Source organism: Eublepharis macularius, chromosome 13 (assembly GCF_028583425.1).
Source record: "Eublepharis macularius isolate TG4126 chromosome 13, MPM_Emac_v1.0, whole genome shotgun sequence".
Classification (NCBI taxonomy): domain Eukaryota; kingdom Metazoa; phylum Chordata; class Lepidosauria; order Squamata; family Eublepharidae; genus Eublepharis; species Eublepharis macularius.
The window spans coordinates 60,633,389-60,653,330 of NC_072802.1; the positions used below are offsets into that span (position 1 = coordinate 60,633,389).

A 19,942-nucleotide genomic window follows, 5' to 3' on the forward strand; every position below is an offset into this window, starting at 1 on the left:
TCTCCAGGTGAACTGATCTCTGTGGCCTGAAGATCAGTTGTAATTAGAGATGGGCACGAACAGCAATATGAACAAAAAAAAGCCACAAACAGCCCAATCTGCTGTTCACGAACAAGTTGTTTGTGAGGCCCCCTTCTAAACAAACAGGTGGTCGTTGGAAGCCTCCTTCGTTGCTATTCGTTGCTATTCATCAAGCCAGACAATCTGGCACCTGCAATCAATTCCCTTGGCAACCGGAGGCAGGGTCTGCCTGAACTCCTGCTGTTGCCCTGGAAACCCCAATCTAAGCCCAATTTAGCTTGATAGGCAGGTCTTCCTTTCAAGTGTGGAGCTCCAAATTTGTTACAAGGAAGCAAAGAGCAGGGGGGACGGGGGCTTCCCAGCTCTGGTTTTGCAGTGAGGGAGAGACAGTTGCTGTTGGCATTTTGACAGAGAGACAGGGAGAGTGCATTGGAGCTTGAATTTTCTTTGTGTGTGATGGGATAGGGATCTACCCTTCAGGTTCCAGGGCTGCTGCCAGGCTCTGGGGCCAAGCTGTTATTTATTGGTACATTTCCTGCTGCCTGCTCAGGTCGGGTTTCTGGGAGTGGTGTGGTAGGGATCTTGATGGCTGGAGGAGAGCCTGCTGGCCCTCACAAACAACGAACATGTTCGTGAACAGGTCATGTTCGTCAATGTTTGTTGTTTGTGGATGGCAACGCACAACAAACACCATGTTCGTGCTTTTTTTTCTGTTCGTGCCCATGTCTAGTTGTAATTCCAGGAGATCTTCAGCCACCACCTGGAGGCTGGCAACCCTACTCCCCAAAGAAAGCTCACTTGGCCTTGCAATTGCAAACTAGCAATGCAGGTCGAAACCACCACACCCCCTCTAGGCGCTTGACTTCAATGGCCCGAGAAGGTGTAGCTCTGCTTAGGATTCTAATGTAAAAGGCTTAGAGGGATGTGGTGGTTTCTGGGAATGGAATTTGTTTTGGGGCTGGGTAAGGAGTCATGGACCATCACACACTATGCTCAAAGTGGCTTTTTAAAGTTGTTGACCTGCAGCTTGAGTTTGGTTTGAGGAGGAAAGCTGGAAGGGAATTACTGAAGCTGCAGGGCAATAATGCAACGAACCATCTTGCAGTCTGCACAGCCTTTCAAACTAGGCTGATCAGATTTCTTTGCCTTTGGATAGGAGCATTTCAGTAGCTTTGGTTTCCTCCTCAATGGGAGTGACCCCCCCCGAAAGTCTCCCCTTAATGCAAAATAGTAAAGAGTTCAGTAGCACCTTGAAGACTAACCAACTTTAATGTAGCATAAGCTTTTGAGAGCCACAGCTCTCTTCATCAGATGCAGCTGTGGTTCTCAAAAGCTTATGCTACAATAAAGTTGGTTAGTCATCAAGGTGCTACTGCACTCTACTATTTTGCAACTAAAGACTGACACGGCTAACTCCTCCCTTTAATGCAAAGCTCTCATTTTTTCAGTATGTTCCCCAAATAATTAAGATAAACCAGCTTCCACATTTGCGCTTTAGGAAAACTGTCCTGTTGCATTAAAACCTCTGACACTGTTATAATTTAATAGGAGAGTCAAGCTGGCAGTTCTCATTTCTGTAGGAACAAGCTAGTTGCAAGGTGGGAAGTCTACTGGCCAGAAATAATGAGCTAAACTCTTGGACACTCATGAAGCTGCCTTATACTGAGTCAGACCATTGGTTTATCAAGGTCAACATTGTCTACTCTGACTGGCAGCGGTTCTCCAGGGCTGCAGATGGAGGTCTTCAGAGCCTTTAAACTGGAGATGCTGGGGATTGAACCTAGGACCTTTTGCACACAAAGTGTCACTGGACCGCAGCCCCAGCCCACTTGACTTCTTTGGTGTTCAATTCAAACAAATAGAGCTCATCTTAAGGTTTTTATGATGTTTTCGGTTTTTATGGTTGTTTTCATGAGTTTTATGATGTTTTCGTGATGTTTTGGGGGATGCTTAAACAAGCTCCCCTTTCTTGCCAGACAGCATAGGAGATCTTGTTGCTCTCTTTGGGCAGCCAGAATAAAAACCAAACTTTGACCCTGCTGCACCCTGGAGCCTAAGTTATTCTCTCCTAGGCCACCTTCTCTGCAGCCCAGCTGACTGTTTTTGCAGGATGTTAGAAGAATCTTGGTTATAATGTCAAAATCTGAAAACAGCAATCGTACCAACACAGAAGGCAGACACACGTTGTAGCTGTCTTTTTCCATCAACAGCATAGATAAATAATCTGCAATACCCTGACCTGGTTATATAGTGGCTCTACTATGTGACTAGTGCCTTTTCCCAGCATCACAAGAGCACATATGCCCTACCACAACTTTAGTTTGTATTTAAAAGAAAGAGATAAGGGTGAAGATGTGTGGCAGATTGCACCTAAGGGGAGTTTCAGGAACACAAAAACCAACCACACCTTCTGCATTAGTCAATAGAGTGAACTATTCTATTATGTATGGCAACCAGATTTTAAAGGACTACTCGTGAGGTGTAGTGGTTTTCAGTAGCGAAGCGATCTTGCTTTGGTATTACATAGCTGCATCAGACTTGAATGATGCAGGATTTGAACTGGCAGGAGGAAATAAAAGAGAATTTATGTGAATTTTTGAAATTCACAGTGGTGCTTTTTTAACAGAATCTTCAAACAAGAATCTAGCTATCAAACTAAAAACAATTATTTCTGTATGGGTGCTATGTTCCCACCCCCTAGTCTGCATCATGCGCTGTATACAGTGCCCAAATGTATCCTCCTCCCCCCCCCCCCCCCGCTTTTGTTTTGGCATCCTTGTTCCCTATACTGAATCACAAATATGCGGAGTTTAGCTTTGTTCATTACAGTGTGGATGCCGTGGTTTTGTGGCATCTTTTGTGCCACTCCTGAGTCCCGAACACAACTTCTGTACCCATATGGTTGAAGAGCAGTCTCGAACCAGGCAAGCTGCTTGCAGCACATAGTCAACTCCTGGCTGAGCTGCATGCCTCTTTAACAGTGCACGCATTTGCCAAAGATTTTATCACTGTTAACAGGCTGAGCACATTTATCAATAAACCATTTACTCTCCCGCTCCCTCCCGGCAGTCACTGGGACTAGATCTGACACACAAACACTTAACTACCTTTTTCATCCAAAATCAATGTTGTATTTATCTTCAATGATCTACAAAGAAACTGAATGTTTAAAATTACAGGGGATGCAGGGAAGACGATGGGGGAAGGGAAAGGGAAGGAAATACAGAAATCCAAAGAAAGAAAAGTATTAGCCGATGTTTGAGTTAACTGGAGAGCAGAAATCCAGAATAATGCAAAAACATAAATACTGGAGAAAAAAAATAGAAGGATGGTTCGCATGTCAGTACACATGCAGAGAGGCTGCCGTTCGTATGTTCCTGCCTGAATGGGGCACCTGGAGAACACTAGGGGCTACATGCCTGGTTCCCTCTGTTCTACCAATTTGCTGTTCAGAAGGCGGAAGGAAAGGCTGCGTCACAGTGAATTAACAGGTTGGGGGGGTTTAATTTTTTAACGGCTTCAACATGCTATTGAATGGATTGTGGCAGCAGCAACATTTATTTCTGAAAAGGAAAACTGGAAATCCTTTTTAAAATAATGCCCCCCCTCCCCCACAAAATCCCAGTTCAAGATAGAATTTGCACTGAAACATATATTGGAGGGCGATGGCCGTTCAAAATGACAGAGAATGTAATTAACCACTTGACCTTCTTTTTGTTGGAGTTACACTCCTATTATTCTTGTATAGGGTTTCCAATAGTGCTCTCGGAGACCTTCTCTGCTCCCACCAATGAATGACCGGGGGGGGGGGGGAAGCTGAGGGAAAACATTTAAGGGGATCTCTTGCATCAGTTTCATCTGGGTTGCAGAAATGTACGTAGTAACAGGTAATTTGGATCCTGTCCTCCTCCTCTTTGGACTGTACAAAGAAAATTGGGAGAAAAAAACCACCCGCTGTCAGGGTTCCTCCACCCACCTTGGTGTCATTTTCCTTCTGAAGAAAATTTCTGTTCCGTTCTTTTGCATTTTTTCCCCATTGGGAAGGAGGTGCTTTGTAGCTGTTTTCCTCCCCACCCCACCCATCCACCAGGACTTGTTCTAAGTTCTTTTTGCATAGTTGAAAGCTACGTGCCACAATCCACTATTTGAGCATGTTACATATATATTTTTTCTCAAGACGTGACATGGATGAGTTGGAATAATATTAACAAATAACCAGAGAGTGGTTCTAGAAACCATTTTTTATAAAGTCTACCTATGTTAAGAATTCAGTATTGGTGTACATTTATATTAACAGAATATTTACATATCGTTTTCTTTTTGCTGTTTAAAACAAGAAGTCAAAAAAAAATTCTCATTTCTTCATAATATAAGGCAAAAAACAAACATAGGTTTTGTACATTATTATTATTATTATTTTAATATATATCTGTAACTTCAGTTCCAAAGTACCAAGAGAAGTGAGTGGCCTCGAATAAGGAACCTCACAGTGGACTGTACGAAACTACAGTTTTTCCATAAATAATACTTTAAGAAACCCTGGGTGACTTTTGTTTTTACTTAAGGATCTGAGGCCATTAAATTTAAATGAAAAACAAACGCTTTTTTTTTAAGTGAATAAAGAGCACAAAATTAAAAAAAAATACAAATTCATTAAAAATGTTTCTCACATTTGGGAAAAATGTACAAACTTGGTAATATTTTAACTCAGCACAGAAGCAAAAAAGAAAAAAACAACGAAGAACAAAAAAAATTCAAGACCTATATATTAAATTTCCATTTTCAGCAACCATCTGGTTGGCAGGATTGTAGCCTATGACCCTTCCCTCATCCCACCCCCAAATTATTTATGGAACTGTGCTTAATTTCTACAAATTTTACATTTTTCTTTAAAAAAAGTTTACAGCAGTGCATTTTTAAAAGGTATTTCTCCCCGCCCCTCCTATATTTACAGGCGAGTTTTAAAATCCATCCTGTTTGTTAGGGATTATCGTGCCTCAACTTCTTTGGGGTTCCTAGAAGGAGAATAGTCTCTTGATTCTGAGTTTGTGAGTGGAGTAGTCCGGCGGGGAGAGGAAGGTCTTGTACTACTGGCTGGTACCAAAGGGGGTGGGGCACTCAAAGCGGCTGTGGGAGGGTTCCTATTTAAGATTCCGTTGTGCATGGCAGCAGAGGGACTGAGTCTGGGGTAATGCATCCCACCAAGATGAGGCATGAAAGATGGCACATGTGCCAAGTGACTTTCTATAGGGGACGGGTGCAAGTGCTGCATCCTGGCACGCTCAAGTTCTTCCCGTAAGTGCAACCGCTCCCTCTCCTCCACTTGTCGGAGCCTCTCCTGCTCACGCCGTGCTTCAAGAAGGTTCTCATGGTTATAGTCGTGGGGCTCTCTGTCTCGGTAAGAGCGCTCGTGGTCGTAGAATCCAGAAGTGGCGGGGAACCTGTGGATGGGATCTGCTCGGAGCTGGAAGTCCATTCGACGGTGCAGGTCTAAGTTCCGATAGGCTTCTCGTAACGGGTCCCGCACTGGGTCCCAAGAAAACCCCGGATGGGGCAGCCTCTCTCTTCCAGACAAGGGATTCATGCCCATTAATGGAGTCATCATTCTGCTTCGGTCCAGGACATTCATGTTGTTCATCTGATGGACGCTGCCCATGGAGATAGGCATTGTGGCTGCCATCGTATGGGGCAATGGTAATCCATGGAGGGAAGGCGGCGGAGGGTGCTCAACAGTTCTGGAATGCTGTGAAGGCTCTGAGCTCACGACCAATACGTCACTGTCCTCTTTGCGTTCCTCTTTGACCTTGATGTCATTCTTTATCTTCTGAAGGTCAGCTGGAAGCTCTGGCTTTCTTTCAATGTCCTTGTTCATTAGATTGCTGAGTTTCAAGCTCTCGCTCAGTGCGGGTTTGCTGTATGGAGATACAGACTGAATTACTGGCTTTGTGTTGTCCTCTGAGGATCTTTTATCATGGCTTGGCGGTTCCTTCACTGGGGAGCGGCTTTCTTTGATCTTGTGCTCCACGATCGGAGGAGGGTCCCTCAGCCGGTCAGGAATGTCTCTCTCCGGCTCTTTAGACCTTTCTCTGTCACCAAGTCCAACTGGTCTGGTGGGATCATTGGAGGTCTGGCTGTTGCTACGGATGAGGTTGCTGATCTGGTGAGTCACTGGAGCTGAAGCTGGCGAGGATCTATTTGAATGCCTGTTTTTATCCAAGAGATCCCTGGAGGAAAATATATTGTATAGTGAGTGTGCGGCCCTCTTATGACAGGTCTAGTTATATGTTCATCCGTAATACCCTTGTTATAAAAGGAAGGAAACTGCTGGTTCTTTTCCCACAGCCACAGAAAAGCTAACTTCTTTGGAACCAGTTACAGTGACTGAGAACAATGAATACCAAATGCTTGAAGAAAACTTCAACATGAAAAAGAAAAATGTGCCTGAAATACGATTCTTGGCTGAATGTAGATTTTAGACGCCTGGGCCTAGAAGTCCCTGACCCTGAAAGCTTTGTAAAATAGCTTAACCAAGTAATGCTTGCAAAAGAGAACCATACTGACAATTTATAAACACCCTCTATTGCTCTAGACTTACAGCAGAACTGGGCGCACAAGCCAAAACAAGCAAAAACGTCTGCTGGTCTGCCAGGGTTGGGATGTGTGCGAAAGACACAATTATTACGGAAACTCAGTGGCTGTGATCAGACTGAATAATAAAAATCATATCCAACGAGCAGCTACTAAATCTGCACAACATAGCATCTTGCATCTTTTTCGGGGGGGGGGGGCGTCTCCTGATTCCTTTTGGCAAGAAGTAAAAAACAGTAGCATTGCTGATTCTTTTGGCAATGCAATCTTGTGAGTTCTGGGGCTAGTTGTACAAAATCTTTGCTTGGGATAGATGCATTTGCAATCCTTTGGTCTCATCTGCCTTTGGACCTACAAAAATGATTCCACACCCCCTAGCATTTGGCTGTGCATCTGACTAGTCCCTTAAGGAAAAACCAGAAATTCCCCTGTAAAAAAAAATTAAGCAAACTAAATGTTGTCCAGGTGGTTCCAGCGGCAGAATTATGCATTTTTGTTCGAAGTTCCAGGTCCTTCAAGCGAACTGCTGAGCTCACGAGCACAATTAGTGGGCAAGTGCAAATAGAGGCTCAGAATTTCCTCACCATTTCCTCTTCCTTGACCAATGGTTCCCTTTTTTGGCCTCGACCAGCTAACCATATTTATCCTCTTGAAGGACCATTTTACACGTTATAGCTTGGCATGTGGAGGCCATTTTACATCATATGGTCAAGTCCTGAGCAATAGGTACAAGGCAGCTTGGTCTTTAAATAGGTTTTTGCTGTCCTCCCCCAATTATTATCTTTAAATGTGTGTGACATTTATAGGGAGAACTCTCCCCAGTTCACAAACTGGGTGGCTAGATGTGAACAGCTCACCTTGTGGTCACAGATGTCATACGCAGCAATCTGCAGTGACTGCAACATGCCATCTGGATGCAAACGCTCCACTCTAAAGCTCGAATTTGAGTTATTCAAATGAGATCATTTATGGGAGATTTGCTTAACAATGCAACACGTGACTTTCCCCTAAATTAATTAAAGAACAAACAGAAGTAAAACTGAGGCCACCCAGACATCTTTGTAGTATGCAACTCTCCTCGCTCACCTCTCTTTGTCTCTGTCCTCTTTGCTTGTGGAGAGTTCCCTTTTCTCTGACTCTCGGTCTCTGTCATGATTTGTCACTGAGGAGCTCCGCTCGGAGTCACTGGGTTTGGGCCACTGAGGGGGTGTCGGGAATGATGGCGGTGTCCGGTGGAGTCTGTTCCATGGCTCATGGGGATTGTTAAAGCTCTGGACATTCGGCCCTTCTTTGTGGGTAAAAATGCTATTGTGACCTGGAACCGGGAAGAAAAGGGAAAGACCTGGTTAATTCATCACCCCCCCTATGAACAAAGGGGGTATTGTCCCACATCAGTTCAACAAAAAGTGCCAATTACCAGCACACTTATCATTTCAAGGCTGGAGGGAAAAAAGACACTTTTAAAAAGCGGCAATAGCAGGAGAGCTCTGATAACCGAGGAATGAAATAGCAGCCGTTTCAAGTCTCTGCAGAAAAAGGCCTGCTACAGATCTGAGTAACTTTGTGGAAGTAATAAGGCCGTTTGCTCTGAAGATAAAGAGGCTACTCCCAAATCACCCAGTTCCCCTCCTGTGATATCTGTGGTTAAACTGGCACTATTATTGTTCCCTGCCACTGACATTAACAAAGAGACTGCAGCTAGTTAAAAATGATCAGCCACCTGCAGTGGGAAGCAGTGATTGAGATCTTTGATTTGGGGATGAATAGACTGAGCCTGAATGTAGCTATCTGCTCACTCCATCCATACCAGAGTGTGGACTGGTCACTTTGGTTTGCTCTCCCGTCAACTAACGTTCCTTCCGTTCCAAAAAACTCCCATCAGCAACTCAGCTGTCCTGCATGTAGTTTTTTTCGTTAAGCAAAGCACTACCTACTGAGGGTCCTTTTTTAAAGACGCAAGATAACCTCTGGAATGAATTGAGGGGTAAGTGGCCACGCTTCTGAAGGGTGTTGGTTACTTTCTAGGCCTTCAAGATCAAAGGCCTTTTTGGTGACCATCTGAGAGTATGCAAAGTAGCACTCTCTGATGACAGTTTGTACAGTTCTACAGTCCCAGAATGCACGTGATGACGTTCCTTTCATCACCTCAACTTTCTTTCTGAACAGTCAAGATATTTTTTCTTTTTGAAGCCTTATTCAAACATAATGAGCCCCAACCCAGCAGGCTCTTCTCCCAGAAAGGGTGGCCCAGTTCAATGAATCCTTTCAACCATCTTTGCACCTCTCATGGTGTGACTTCTTCATTTTATTTTTGAAAGACACTCTTGTGAGGCACAGCTGCAGTCAGAGATACATAAATATGAAACATAGGGACTCAAATAACTTTGGGCTGACCTTGATGCTGTAGTCTTTGTGGAGGTTTTTCCCAAGGGATTTATATTGGAATGGGTCGGCTTGCATCTTGAAGATCTGCGATCCCTGTAACATCCTGCATATTGGCTTGTTTCGAACAAAGGTGCATGGGTAGCCCACTAGGACATAATTTCTCCATGTGTTTGCATGGTAAGAGCACCAATCAATGGCTCTAATCTGCTCTTGGAGCTATTAGATTGTCATAAATAGCACCCATCGCCTATTCAGGGAAAGAGGTGGGGACAGAACCCAGCTCTCCACTCTTCCCAAACAGATATTTATATTTATTTATTTAATATAAAACATCTGTATGCCAATTATTTACATCCAAGACAGGGGGGTCCCTAAGGCAAGACAACTAGACTGGGGATCCCTATGTACTGCCTGGGCTCCTAGAATTAGATTATCAATACTGAAAAGGATGCTGCAGCACCCGTTCGTGTCTCCCCTGTTGGATTGGGGCTCGTTAACGTTTGAATTATGCCCACAAAAAGAAGACTGGCTTAGGGTAAGAATCTAGAAGGGTTTCTGGAAATTATCACAGCTTCCTGCCAAGATAAACAATTTATAGTTCCAATATTACATTTTCAGGAAACTTCAGATACAGTCTTGGCTTCTGAGAGCACAACCCGCCTTTCAGAAATAGTCCTGATAAGCAGACCTGAGGGACATGAAGAAGATTAAGATTTTATTGGGCCATGTTTCTCCAAAAGGGGAGAAACGTGTAGGGGGGAGGCACAGTTGCTCGATAAAGGAGGAATGAAGGACATATCTTGTGGAAAAGCTCCCGCCACACAGACCTGGAACACTTAGGTGCAGTGTTTTGTTTTGGTTTTTTTTCCCCAAAAAGGAGGATGGAGGTTAGGAATTAAAGCAGTTTTTTAAAAAAATTTAAATAAAACCACCAGCAGCTGCTTTCAATGTGAGCATGTGGTTTCTCTGGAGAGGAGGTTTGTCTGCAGTAAACCCAGCCAGTACTTACTCAGAGTATGACTGCCTAATCCTCCAAAGGCATTGCTGCCTAAGTTCCCAAGGCCGCTGAAGGTGCTTGACCTGCTAAATGGATCTGGAAAGGCAAACAGGGTTTTAGCCGGCATTTAGCCAAGAATGCTGGAGAACGAAATGCACCCCCTCCTCCCCGCCCCCTCTTTTTCTTTTCTTTTTTTATAAATAGTCTGAATCCAAGTAGGATTAGGCCAGACTTTAAGCTGATCCTTCTCATTGCAAGGTTCTTTACACAGAAAATTCCCAGCATGTTAAAAATGGAGAAGGGATTTGAGTGCTTACTCCATAAAACAGGTGCTGGAGCTAAGCTCTGTGCGTGCCGAGGGAGAGGGAAGCGGAAAGTTAACAGCTCAAGAGCCAAAATGACAGGCACAGCTACTGAGCTGAAACCCGATCCACCTGGAATCGCAACGGCAAAACGAAAAGCTGTAAACCAATTTCCGACGTGATCCCCCCCCCTCTTTTGTGTGGCAAACAGGCAGGAGAAGTAGCAGCCTTTGCAGAAACCTCAGGAGGGCACGAAATGGCCTTTGATATACTGATCCCCTCTCTCTCACTCTTTGTTCGGGATTGTGCGTTAAGTCACACTGCATAGGCCCAAATGTGAAGCAAGAATGTGACACAGCCAAGAAACTACAGTGTAGGATAACAAAGGGCTCCTGTATGAGTAACCTAACACTGGAGAGAGGGAGCCCATGCAATTGCCAGTGCTTTGCAATGCTGTTCCATGGCACATGCACAAATTAGAACAAAGTAACACAGTTGAAATGTCTGCAACAGGACAAGGTGGGCTTGTTCGGTGCTGTTGGAAAACTGTGACCATCATATATTCAAATCTCAACCTCGCTCGGTGAATACAGTGCAGTTATTAAACCAATTATCAAATTTTATGTATTTATTTATTCGTTTAAATTTATATTCCACCCTCCCTGCACCGGCAGTCTCAGGGCGGATCACATTTGTATACATTAAAACTGCAACCACAGTTTAAGAATGTACGAAGCATTAACAAAGTTCCTTCATCAGCATTCGTATCTGTTTCTGCTCCTAGGAAGGGCCATAAAGTAAACTGGCTTTGAGCAAGGACAGCCAGAGACTGGGAACCTCCCCATTCTGAGGCAGTTTGCCTCCGCTGACCACATGCTGGAGATACATCACAGGAGAGGGTTTCACACCCAGAGCCCGGGAGATACCATGGGCCGTGAGCCAGCGCGGTGGCTTGTTTTTAATATGCTGATGTGGTTTTGTAATGTAGTCAAGAGGCGGCATAGAAATATCCCCAAACAAGTACATATCAGGATTTGGGAGACCCAGGTTCCACTCGCCAGTTTGCTGTGGATGCTATCCAGAAGGACCTTGGGCCAGTCACTCGCTCTCTCTGCCTAACCTATTTCATAGGGCGGTTGTCATTACGACGATAAAATGGAGGGCAGGAGAACACTGCTGAATGGCACGTTGGGTTCCCATTGGGTAGAAAAGTTGGGCACAAATAACTAAAACAATAATCTGGTCTATGTAGACCTTCTGCCTGATCTGGTAAGACAATTCTGACATTTTGTTCAGAGGCTGTAAGAACACACAGGCGGGAAGCCACCTGTTGCCCGCCTTGATGCACAATAAGCCTCCTTAGAACATTGTGTGAAGCATGAATTATGAGAGATTTGTGCATTTGTATTGGGTGATTTTAAATGTTTCTTTGTCTCCTGCCAGCCCAGTGGAAGCCCACATTCATGCTGAGAAATGGGTACACAGCTGAGCAAAGTCACTCCTGCATCACCTCTATTAGAGATAGAACAATGCCTCTTTTCTTCTGTCTGTTAAATCTGCGCTTTGCTGTGGACGCCTGGCACTATGTGAGGGAGGATTAGAGAGGCTTCTACAGTCCAAAGGGACACTCTACCCCAGTATTTTTGTTTTGGAGGACAGAAGTTGTTATTCTGGGATTCTCGGAAACACTGGCAGATTTTCCAATGGCGGCTAATATCTGCTTCAATGCAAAAAATGCTACACCTGCTTTGGAAGTAGGCAGCCTTAAAATCATGACAATGAAAGAGGATCATTTTCTTGCACACAAGGCATCTGTGAACAGTTTTCTGATGAGACTGGGGAGGGTTGCTTAGCAATTCTCCTTCTAGTTGAGGTGAAGCCCCTTGGCATTCCTCAAACATTTTAAAGTTTTTGAGCATCGCAGATCCACTGGAAGCCATAACAGTGATTTATTAAACAGACTTGATAAATGTGAAAGGTAGGGTTTACTTACACCTACCTGCCAGGTGGCTAGTAGGCAGGAAACTGCTGTGGTGTGGTGATGGTCCAAACGGTGTGGTGGCAGGATGGGCGGAACCTGAAGATGCAAAGGAGAAAAGAATATATTGTACTTAGAATACGCTTGCAAAAAAGACCCTTGGAACATATTTAGCAGTTGTGCGGGAGATAAATCTAACCAGATTTTCAGCTGGTAAAAAAATAGAGAATCATAGAATCATAGAGTTGGAAGGGGCCATACAGACCATCTAGTCCAACCCCCTGCCCAGTGCAGGATCAGCCTAAAGCATCTCTGATAAGTAATCATCCAGCCTCTTCTCGAAAACTGCCAGTGAACGGGAGCTCACCACCTCCCTAGGCAGCTGATTCCACCTTTGAACTACTCTGACCGTGAAAAAGTTTTTCCTAATATCCAGCCAGTACCTTTGTGCATGTAATTTAAGCCCATTGCTTCGGGTCCTACCCTTTGCTGCCAACTGGAACAGCTCCTTGCCCTCCTCCAAATGACAGCCTTTCAAATATTTAAAGAGAGCAATCATGTCCCCCCTCAACCTCCTCTTCTCCAAACTAAACATTCCCAAGGCCCTCAGCCTTTCCTCGTAGGGCTCAGTCTCCAGACCTCTGATCATCTTCGTCGCTCTCCTCTGCACCCTCTCAATTTTGTCCACATCCTTTTTGAAGTGAGGCCTCCAGAACTGCACACAATACTCCGGGTGTGGCTTGACCAAGGCAGTATAGAGAGGGGCTATGACCTCCTGTGATTTCGACGCTATGGCCCCTTTGATGCAACCCAAGATTGAATTAGCCTTTTTTTGCCACCGCATCACACTGACTGCTCATATTTAGTTTACAGTCCACTTTTACCCCAAGATCCCTTTCACATATACTACTATGTATATGCATTCAAGGGCATTGCTGGATGGGTGGAGCTAAAGGGCTCTGCCCTTGCCCAGCAAATCAAAGGGAATTCCCTTTGATTTCCAAAAAGGCTGTGCTGCGGGAACGTGGGACTTGTGTAGATAAAGGTTGTGTGGGACGAGGGCTGTAGTAAAGAAGGGGATTAAGTGAGATGGAGTGAAAAAGATGACTGGATTCAACCCATAGTCAAGAACCGGCCTATCACTGATACCAACTCATGCAAAACGAACTGCAACCAGTGCAGAAATGAGGAAGGACTAGGGCCGTTTTCACACTGCTTACTGGCCACAGAATATTGCACCAAGCTCCCGGAATGACAGCATCTTCCTGGCACGATTTCGCCGTTCTCACGCGAAATCGCACCAGGAAGAAAGAGGTTTGAAGTGCCTCAACATAAAGGCAGTGCTGGGTCAGAAGGAAGAATGACAATTCCAAAACTATGGCAGCAGTGCAGGGAAAGGCCCTGGACAGAGCCTGAAGAATAACACGGTGGGGCGAGGGATGCAGTCGGAAGCAAAGAATCTCTGGGAACTGCCAACTGAGTCTGAGATCAGTTTCTGGTAACTGCTTGTTGTTTTTGGTGTTTCCTGGTTGGTTCTGTTTTACAGTTTCCTATAGTCAGGGCTTTTTTTCCGGGAAAAGAGGTGGTGGAACTCAGTGGTAGAACTCAGGACCGCACAATGACGTCACTTTGGGTCAGCTGGAACAAGGGGGGAGGGCAATCTAAACTCCCCTCTGTCTGGAGATCAGGGGGGTGGGGCCACCGGCCATGTGACCATTTTCAAGAGGTGCCGGAACTCTGTTGCACCGAGTTCCTGCTGAAAAAAAGACCTGGATCTAGTCTTGCTTGCTTAATTTTTCTGTTGACATGAGTTAGCATGTGGCTCCTCCACAGGGTGTGAGGGTGGGGCTACAAAGGTTTTCAAGAAACAAACGCCCCCCAATTCAGAGAATCATTGTTACTTCCCTCTCCCCATCAATGTATGAAAGAGAGCACGTGTTTTCTGTGTATCTGTTTCCTGGCAAGCGTTCTCTTCTGTTTCTGCCTGCATGCTAGAGCACCTTTCAATACCCCTCTGTACTGCTGCAAGGACAGAATGCAAATACAGGGAATGTGGGAGAGGAAGGGCGGGGGGAAACCCTCTCCTGAGATCAAGCAGCCATAAGGAAGTGCCTATTGTGTTCACAAAAAAGTCTTGCAAATATGTGATCTATAAAAGGCTGAGAAAATGGTCTTGGGGGCAGGTCTCGCATAAAAAAATCTATCAGTTGGCTGTTGCATTTAGGATTAGGACATAAAATGAACAGGGTCACAGCACAGGTGTTAGTGGAAAGGGAAAGCTAGCTCTGAAGTGGAGACGGCAACATGTTCTTTTCCAATCCCCCTTTCGAATCATTAAGTTGGCTAAAAGGAACTGAGTTTAGTTTGCCTCTCTAGGGATAGCCAAGCCCATTGGTCCTGTGGGATAAAGCAAGATATCTGCTCAAGCTGAGGATAGTCAAACTACTGTCCTTTATCAGCGATAGGCAGAATCTGATATATGAGTGAAAAAGCACAGGTTGCATAAATGATAAATGGTCCTTTGGGGTCCATAATCCAGATTATCCTTGGGCATTATCTGTTTCCCTGCAGCTTTTCCAGTCTTATCTGTCTCCTCATAGTTTGCATTTGTTTCGGTCACTGCCATCTGAAGTATGTACCCCCCCCCCCAAAATCCCCAACAGCGGTGCGCACACAACTATTTCATCTAATCTGCTATATATAAAAGATGCAGATACAGGGCACACATGTCATTGTAATCATGTCTGCTATGCATCTGGAGCAAAGTGCAAGAGAGAAACTCGCTAATGCCTATTACAGTTATTCGCCAAGCAGAACAACATGTTTAGCAAGCTAGGGAGCTGGTTAGATGGGAAGCTCGTTGCCAACTTGTTCCTTTTTTGCTTATGGGGTTTTCTGCACACCGATCTTACCCCTGATTTTCCATCAAAGTTGTTCCGGAACAATTCATGCAGCTTGGCTGTAGCCATTCCGCACCACCGCCTTTTTTCAGATGCTGCATCAGTTTATTCTTTCTGCACTTGCTTGGAAAATCAGTTTTTGGAGGGGCAGCAGTATTGTTGCCACTGATGGCGTCATCAGTGGCACTGTGGTGCTGTCCTGATTATTATTATTTTTTTGGTACATGTACTGTATCGATGCATCAATGCAATGGTGGACTGCTGGATGGACCCCTGCCACCCTATGGCCCTCACAGAAATACTCTCATAAGCTGGTCCGGTCAATAATAACAATAATATAATAATAACATTCGATTTACGGCACAAAGCAGCTGGCTGTTGGCTAGTGACGATATGATTCTTGGATGTTAGCATGGCAAAGCGCATGTCACAGAATCGCCCACTGGATAATTCCAAAAAGAAACAGACAGAAATGTGTAGGCTACAAGCAGAACGCCTGGCTGATAAAAACCATGTAATGAAATGAAAACCAAAATGTTGCCAATTTTTTAAAAAAGTAAATAAACAGTACAGTGTGAAATGTTGAATTCATAGTTGTAAGAATGATGCAGCGTTTGCAAAGATGTTCCAAAGGTCATTTTTCAAAACAGACAAAAGGGCGGGGGGCGGGGAGGAGCAGAGGTGCACCAGTATTTGCTTCAGGATTGTTTTGTCACCAGAGAATTAAATAGTGAAAACATGGGACAGTAGGTGATGCTTCATTTCCCTGGGTCTACTGTTCCATGCCTGGGCTATTAGGAAAAGGAAGCCCAGAATCAGGAAAGAGAAAAATCTGAAAGAGGAGGATTTGGAGGTTCAACTGGTTTCATTTGCATTCTCCCCCTTAACGTTCCAATTCAATGGCCCATCGGTGCGTCACTAGAACATCGCAGTACGGGGGAAAGGTCACTTGACTCAGTGAAGGATGCAATGATGAATTTTTGTAAAAAACGAAATTAAAACATCTGTACAAACCTGAAGAACAGAGAGGGGAGAGAATGGAAAGAAGAAGAAAGGAGAGTGGGGTAAGAACTGGGATAGCAGAAGTGACTAGTCATGGAGAGTCATGGCAAAGAGGGGGCAGGAGAGGGTGACATAGAAAAACCCAAAGTGCATCACTTGCATGGAAAAACATCCCTCAGGCAGCATATATATATATATATATATATATATATATATATATATATATATATATATATATATATATATATATATATATATATATATATATATATATATATATATATGGGGAATTAGTGCTTCCAAAATCCCTGGTGTAACACCAGAGTCACTACTAATAGCTACAAATTACATACGGAAGACCGCAGATAAGTAAAGGAACTATTGGCTACGAGCCGTGGAAAGTGGCCCGTGCGGAAAACCCCATTATCTCCTCTTTCTGTAGAGGCATTCTCTAGAGCCAACTATCCCCTTGCAAGCAAGTGGCGTCATAAAGAATGATACATATTTTGTCTGCATCAATCCATAGGCAAGTCATGATACACTCTAAACAATGCACACATTCAGATTTTTGTTACTTTAAAAGCCAAAGCGATCCTTATTGTACTGGAATATAATTTCAACAGTTTTGAAAAATGGGTGGTCAGTGAGATGACTCAAGGGGTGAAATTTTTTGGATGCTATTATTTTCCATGGAAAATTCTCTGCCCTGCACATATAAATACAGTCTATTTATATATAGTGATCAAGGCTGTTGTACTGCAAGTCGATCATGTTAGATGTGCTAAATGTGCAACCTGAAGCATGGACAAACCCCAGTGCTTGTCCATTTTAACCTTGAACAGGAAAACATTCTGCTTCAAATTTTCCTGGAAAACCCCTATCCCTTCCCCATGGCTTGGCTTTCAAGAGAAAAATATTTGTTAATAGGATGTGTTCAGATGAGCACTACCAATATTTCTCTTTTACGTGGTGACCATATCATGGTTGTAACCAGGGCTCATTTTGAGCGGGAATGCGCAGGAACGCAGTTCTGGCAGTTTTCCAAAGAGGTCACATGTCAGGTGGCCCTGGCCACTTGATTTTCAGCCATTTGGGGCCTGTTTTGGCCTGGATCAGGGCCAAAATGACCCGATTGGGGCCCAAAATGGTAAGGATCGGGCCCAAAACAGCCAGGATTGATCCCGAAACGGCCAGGATCATGCTTCTGACGGGTGGTGGATCACTCTCCCACTCAGCAGTGGCCCAATCCTGACCATTTTGGGCCCCTTTCAGCCATTTTGGGCCTAATTTCGGCCCTGAATGGCCAGGATTGGGTCCAAAACAGCCAGGATAGGTGATGTCAGGGGGTGTGGCATATGCAAATCAGTTATGCTAATAACACACTTCTGGTGATGGCAAGGGGTATGGCATATGCTAATGAGTTGTGCTAATGAGTTCCTGCAGCTATTTTTTTACGAAATGACCCCTGGTTGTAACCATGTGGACCTGGATCTTGGCTCCTAATAGGCTTTGCTTCCTAATCGGGAATCCTGATTCCTGACACTTTCATAAAGGCCTTGTTTGGTGGAACCTTTACCACATCAGTTTGCCAACCAAGAAACCCCTGCGTGTGTTAGGAAACACAATGGGAAAACACACCAGCCTAGCTCCATGCAGACCTCACCGTGGGATGAGCGAAAAGGGATCGAGCGAATCAGCTCGAAGCACCCAGAAAACAAGTTAAGGAAACTTGAGAGAGAAAAGATGCCACAGCTAAGGGGACCCGGTGTTATCTATAAACACTGCAACTTGCTCGGCTGCCTCAAGATGGATGGAGGCTGTCATCTCCCTAATCCTTTAGGATTTCAGAAGGTGTATAACGGATGGGAGATTTCTTCAAAGGAGACGGCTTACAAACTTGACTACGTGGGGCTGATAATAAAAAAAGAAAAACGAAAAGAACAAATCCTCTCTAGAAAGCCAGAGACAACACTGTGGGCTGTCAGGAAGTTATTAAATATAACGTTTGCCAGGGTAGTGAACATCCATCCCCGAGACAGGTGGGCCTAAGATAACTTATGTCTTTCGCAGTAACAAGGCAATGTGGCAGAACCCATGATTCACACCAACTATACTTTTGCTCGGTAAGGTGAGGAGAGAGAGAGGGAGAGCCTCAGATACTGTAAAGCAAAAGATTTATTCATCTATATATAACAGCTGCAATGTTTGTTCACCCTGCTCTTCTCTGATAGCCCACTTTATTGAGATTTAGTGTTCGATGACTCCTGTGATTAATCTACTCACAGATGAGTTGCAATGGGGTTATTCATCTAGGGTTGAAATGAAAGGCTTCTATTAATTTGCTCCCTTTAATAAATCTATTTCGCACACGCACTCACAAACACAAGGACCTTCACCATCCAAAACGTATGCAAAGGCCTGGCTCTGCCATTATCCCTACACTCGATCTCTCAGCACTTGCAGATCTGCTTTTCAGTACAGAAATCTACATGATTCTGAAGCCAATAAATGGGATTCATTGAGCAAAGAGGGTGGTCACAAAGAATACTCCGAAGCAAGGCCTAAATGGGATATCATGATTCTCTCCAAACCCCACAGGCAGAGGAATTTGTTTACTGGATGGCTGTAATGCCCAGTGAACCACAAAACATTAACATGAGCATGGAATTCAGGTAACCAGAGCTCTAAAATAATTCTTTTCATTTCTCTCTCTCCTTTTTAGAAAGCATGTTTCTAGTTCTTGTTATGGTTGTGAATCTACCTTAATCAAACAAATGTCTGCTAAAGGAATGATGATCAAGTGAGTTTGAGAAAGCTTTCTAGTCTAGCTGAGAGGCAAGAGAATGCTTTCTTGGGGGTAAGTGGGGAATACGTACCAAGAAGCAGGGAGTGGCCTAACCTTAGCCAGACAGAGAACTGGGGGATATTTTTTTGTGAACACCATGAAATTGTGTGCATTGAAGGTCCACAAGGTAGTTTACTTGCTGCCATGCCAGTAGTCAATATGAAGGGCTGGTGCAAGAGAAACTGAAAATTATTAGAATCCCCTTATTATCCTATTATGATTACAACCTAACTGAAATCTTAACTGAGTAAGATTTCTACAATTTTCAATGCAGAGATGGGGAAGGTCTCACAAACCACACTGGTTAGTCTTCTCAGTAGTTTTGTGCTGAAATGTATCTCTGGCTTCAGGGGGCTGAAGAAAGGACAAGATTCTAAAAGGCATTTTAGCCCTCAAAGCCATAGCATGCTCAAGCAGGAAGCAAACTTTCTGACAGTATTTCCACATGTGTTCATGTTAACCTCTGCTGAAATTTGCAATGCAATTGGGCAGGAGGTAAGTTTTGATGCATGCATATACTCATACTTTTTTTTTTTAAACACACACACATATAATCCCTCCTTACCTGTGGTGGAAAAGAGAGGCCGGGCAAGATCCTGAGGATAATGGAACCCTGGAAACACACCTGGGGCAGGGGGCCTGCTGAAGAGGTCGAGTTTCCCTCCGATTTCTAGCTTGTGAGGATCCAGTTGCATTTGCTGTCAAAAGATACAAAGAACAACCCGATCAGACATTTTCCCTTTCTTTCCGGAGTGAGGGGGTGGGGGGGTGGGTGGGGGTGGGGAAGAACTTCCAGCAAAGGTCTGAAGCTCCGCGCTTGGGTTAGCGCTGCCGGGGAGAGTTAGCTGGAATGACGGCAGCGCCTGTGGCCACGTCGGACAAGTCACGCTCTGACAGCCGCCTCTCCATGAGGCCGTTTCACTC

At 44.4% G+C, this 19,942-nt stretch overlaps 1 protein-coding gene across 16 annotated transcripts in view; it reads right to left on the reverse strand.

Moving 5' to 3' along the window:
• Positions 1–4,055: 4,055 nt before the first annotated feature.
• Positions 4,056–19,942, reverse strand: part of FBRSL1 (fibrosin like 1) — a 910,549-nt gene continuing 894,662 nt past the window's right edge. For 9 of the 16 annotated variants that reach the window (XM_054995767.1, XM_054995768.1, XM_054995762.1 and 6 more), the window contains 5 exons: positions 19,584–19,716; positions 12,287–12,370; positions 10,004–10,087; positions 7,696–7,924; positions 4,056–6,245 (listed from right to left, as the gene is read on the reverse strand). In XM_054995767.1, coding sequence (XP_054851742.1) covers positions 5,009–6,245; positions 7,696–7,924; positions 10,004–10,087; positions 12,287–12,370; positions 19,584–19,716 — 1,767 coding nt within the window. In that variant the 3' untranslated portion in view covers positions 4,056–5,008. The remainder of the gene's footprint in view (positions 6,246–7,695; positions 7,925–10,003; positions 10,088–12,286; positions 12,371–19,583; positions 19,717–19,942) is intronic. The other 7 variants (XM_054995763.1, XM_054995777.1, XM_054995775.1 and 4 more) reach the window with 3 other exon arrangements.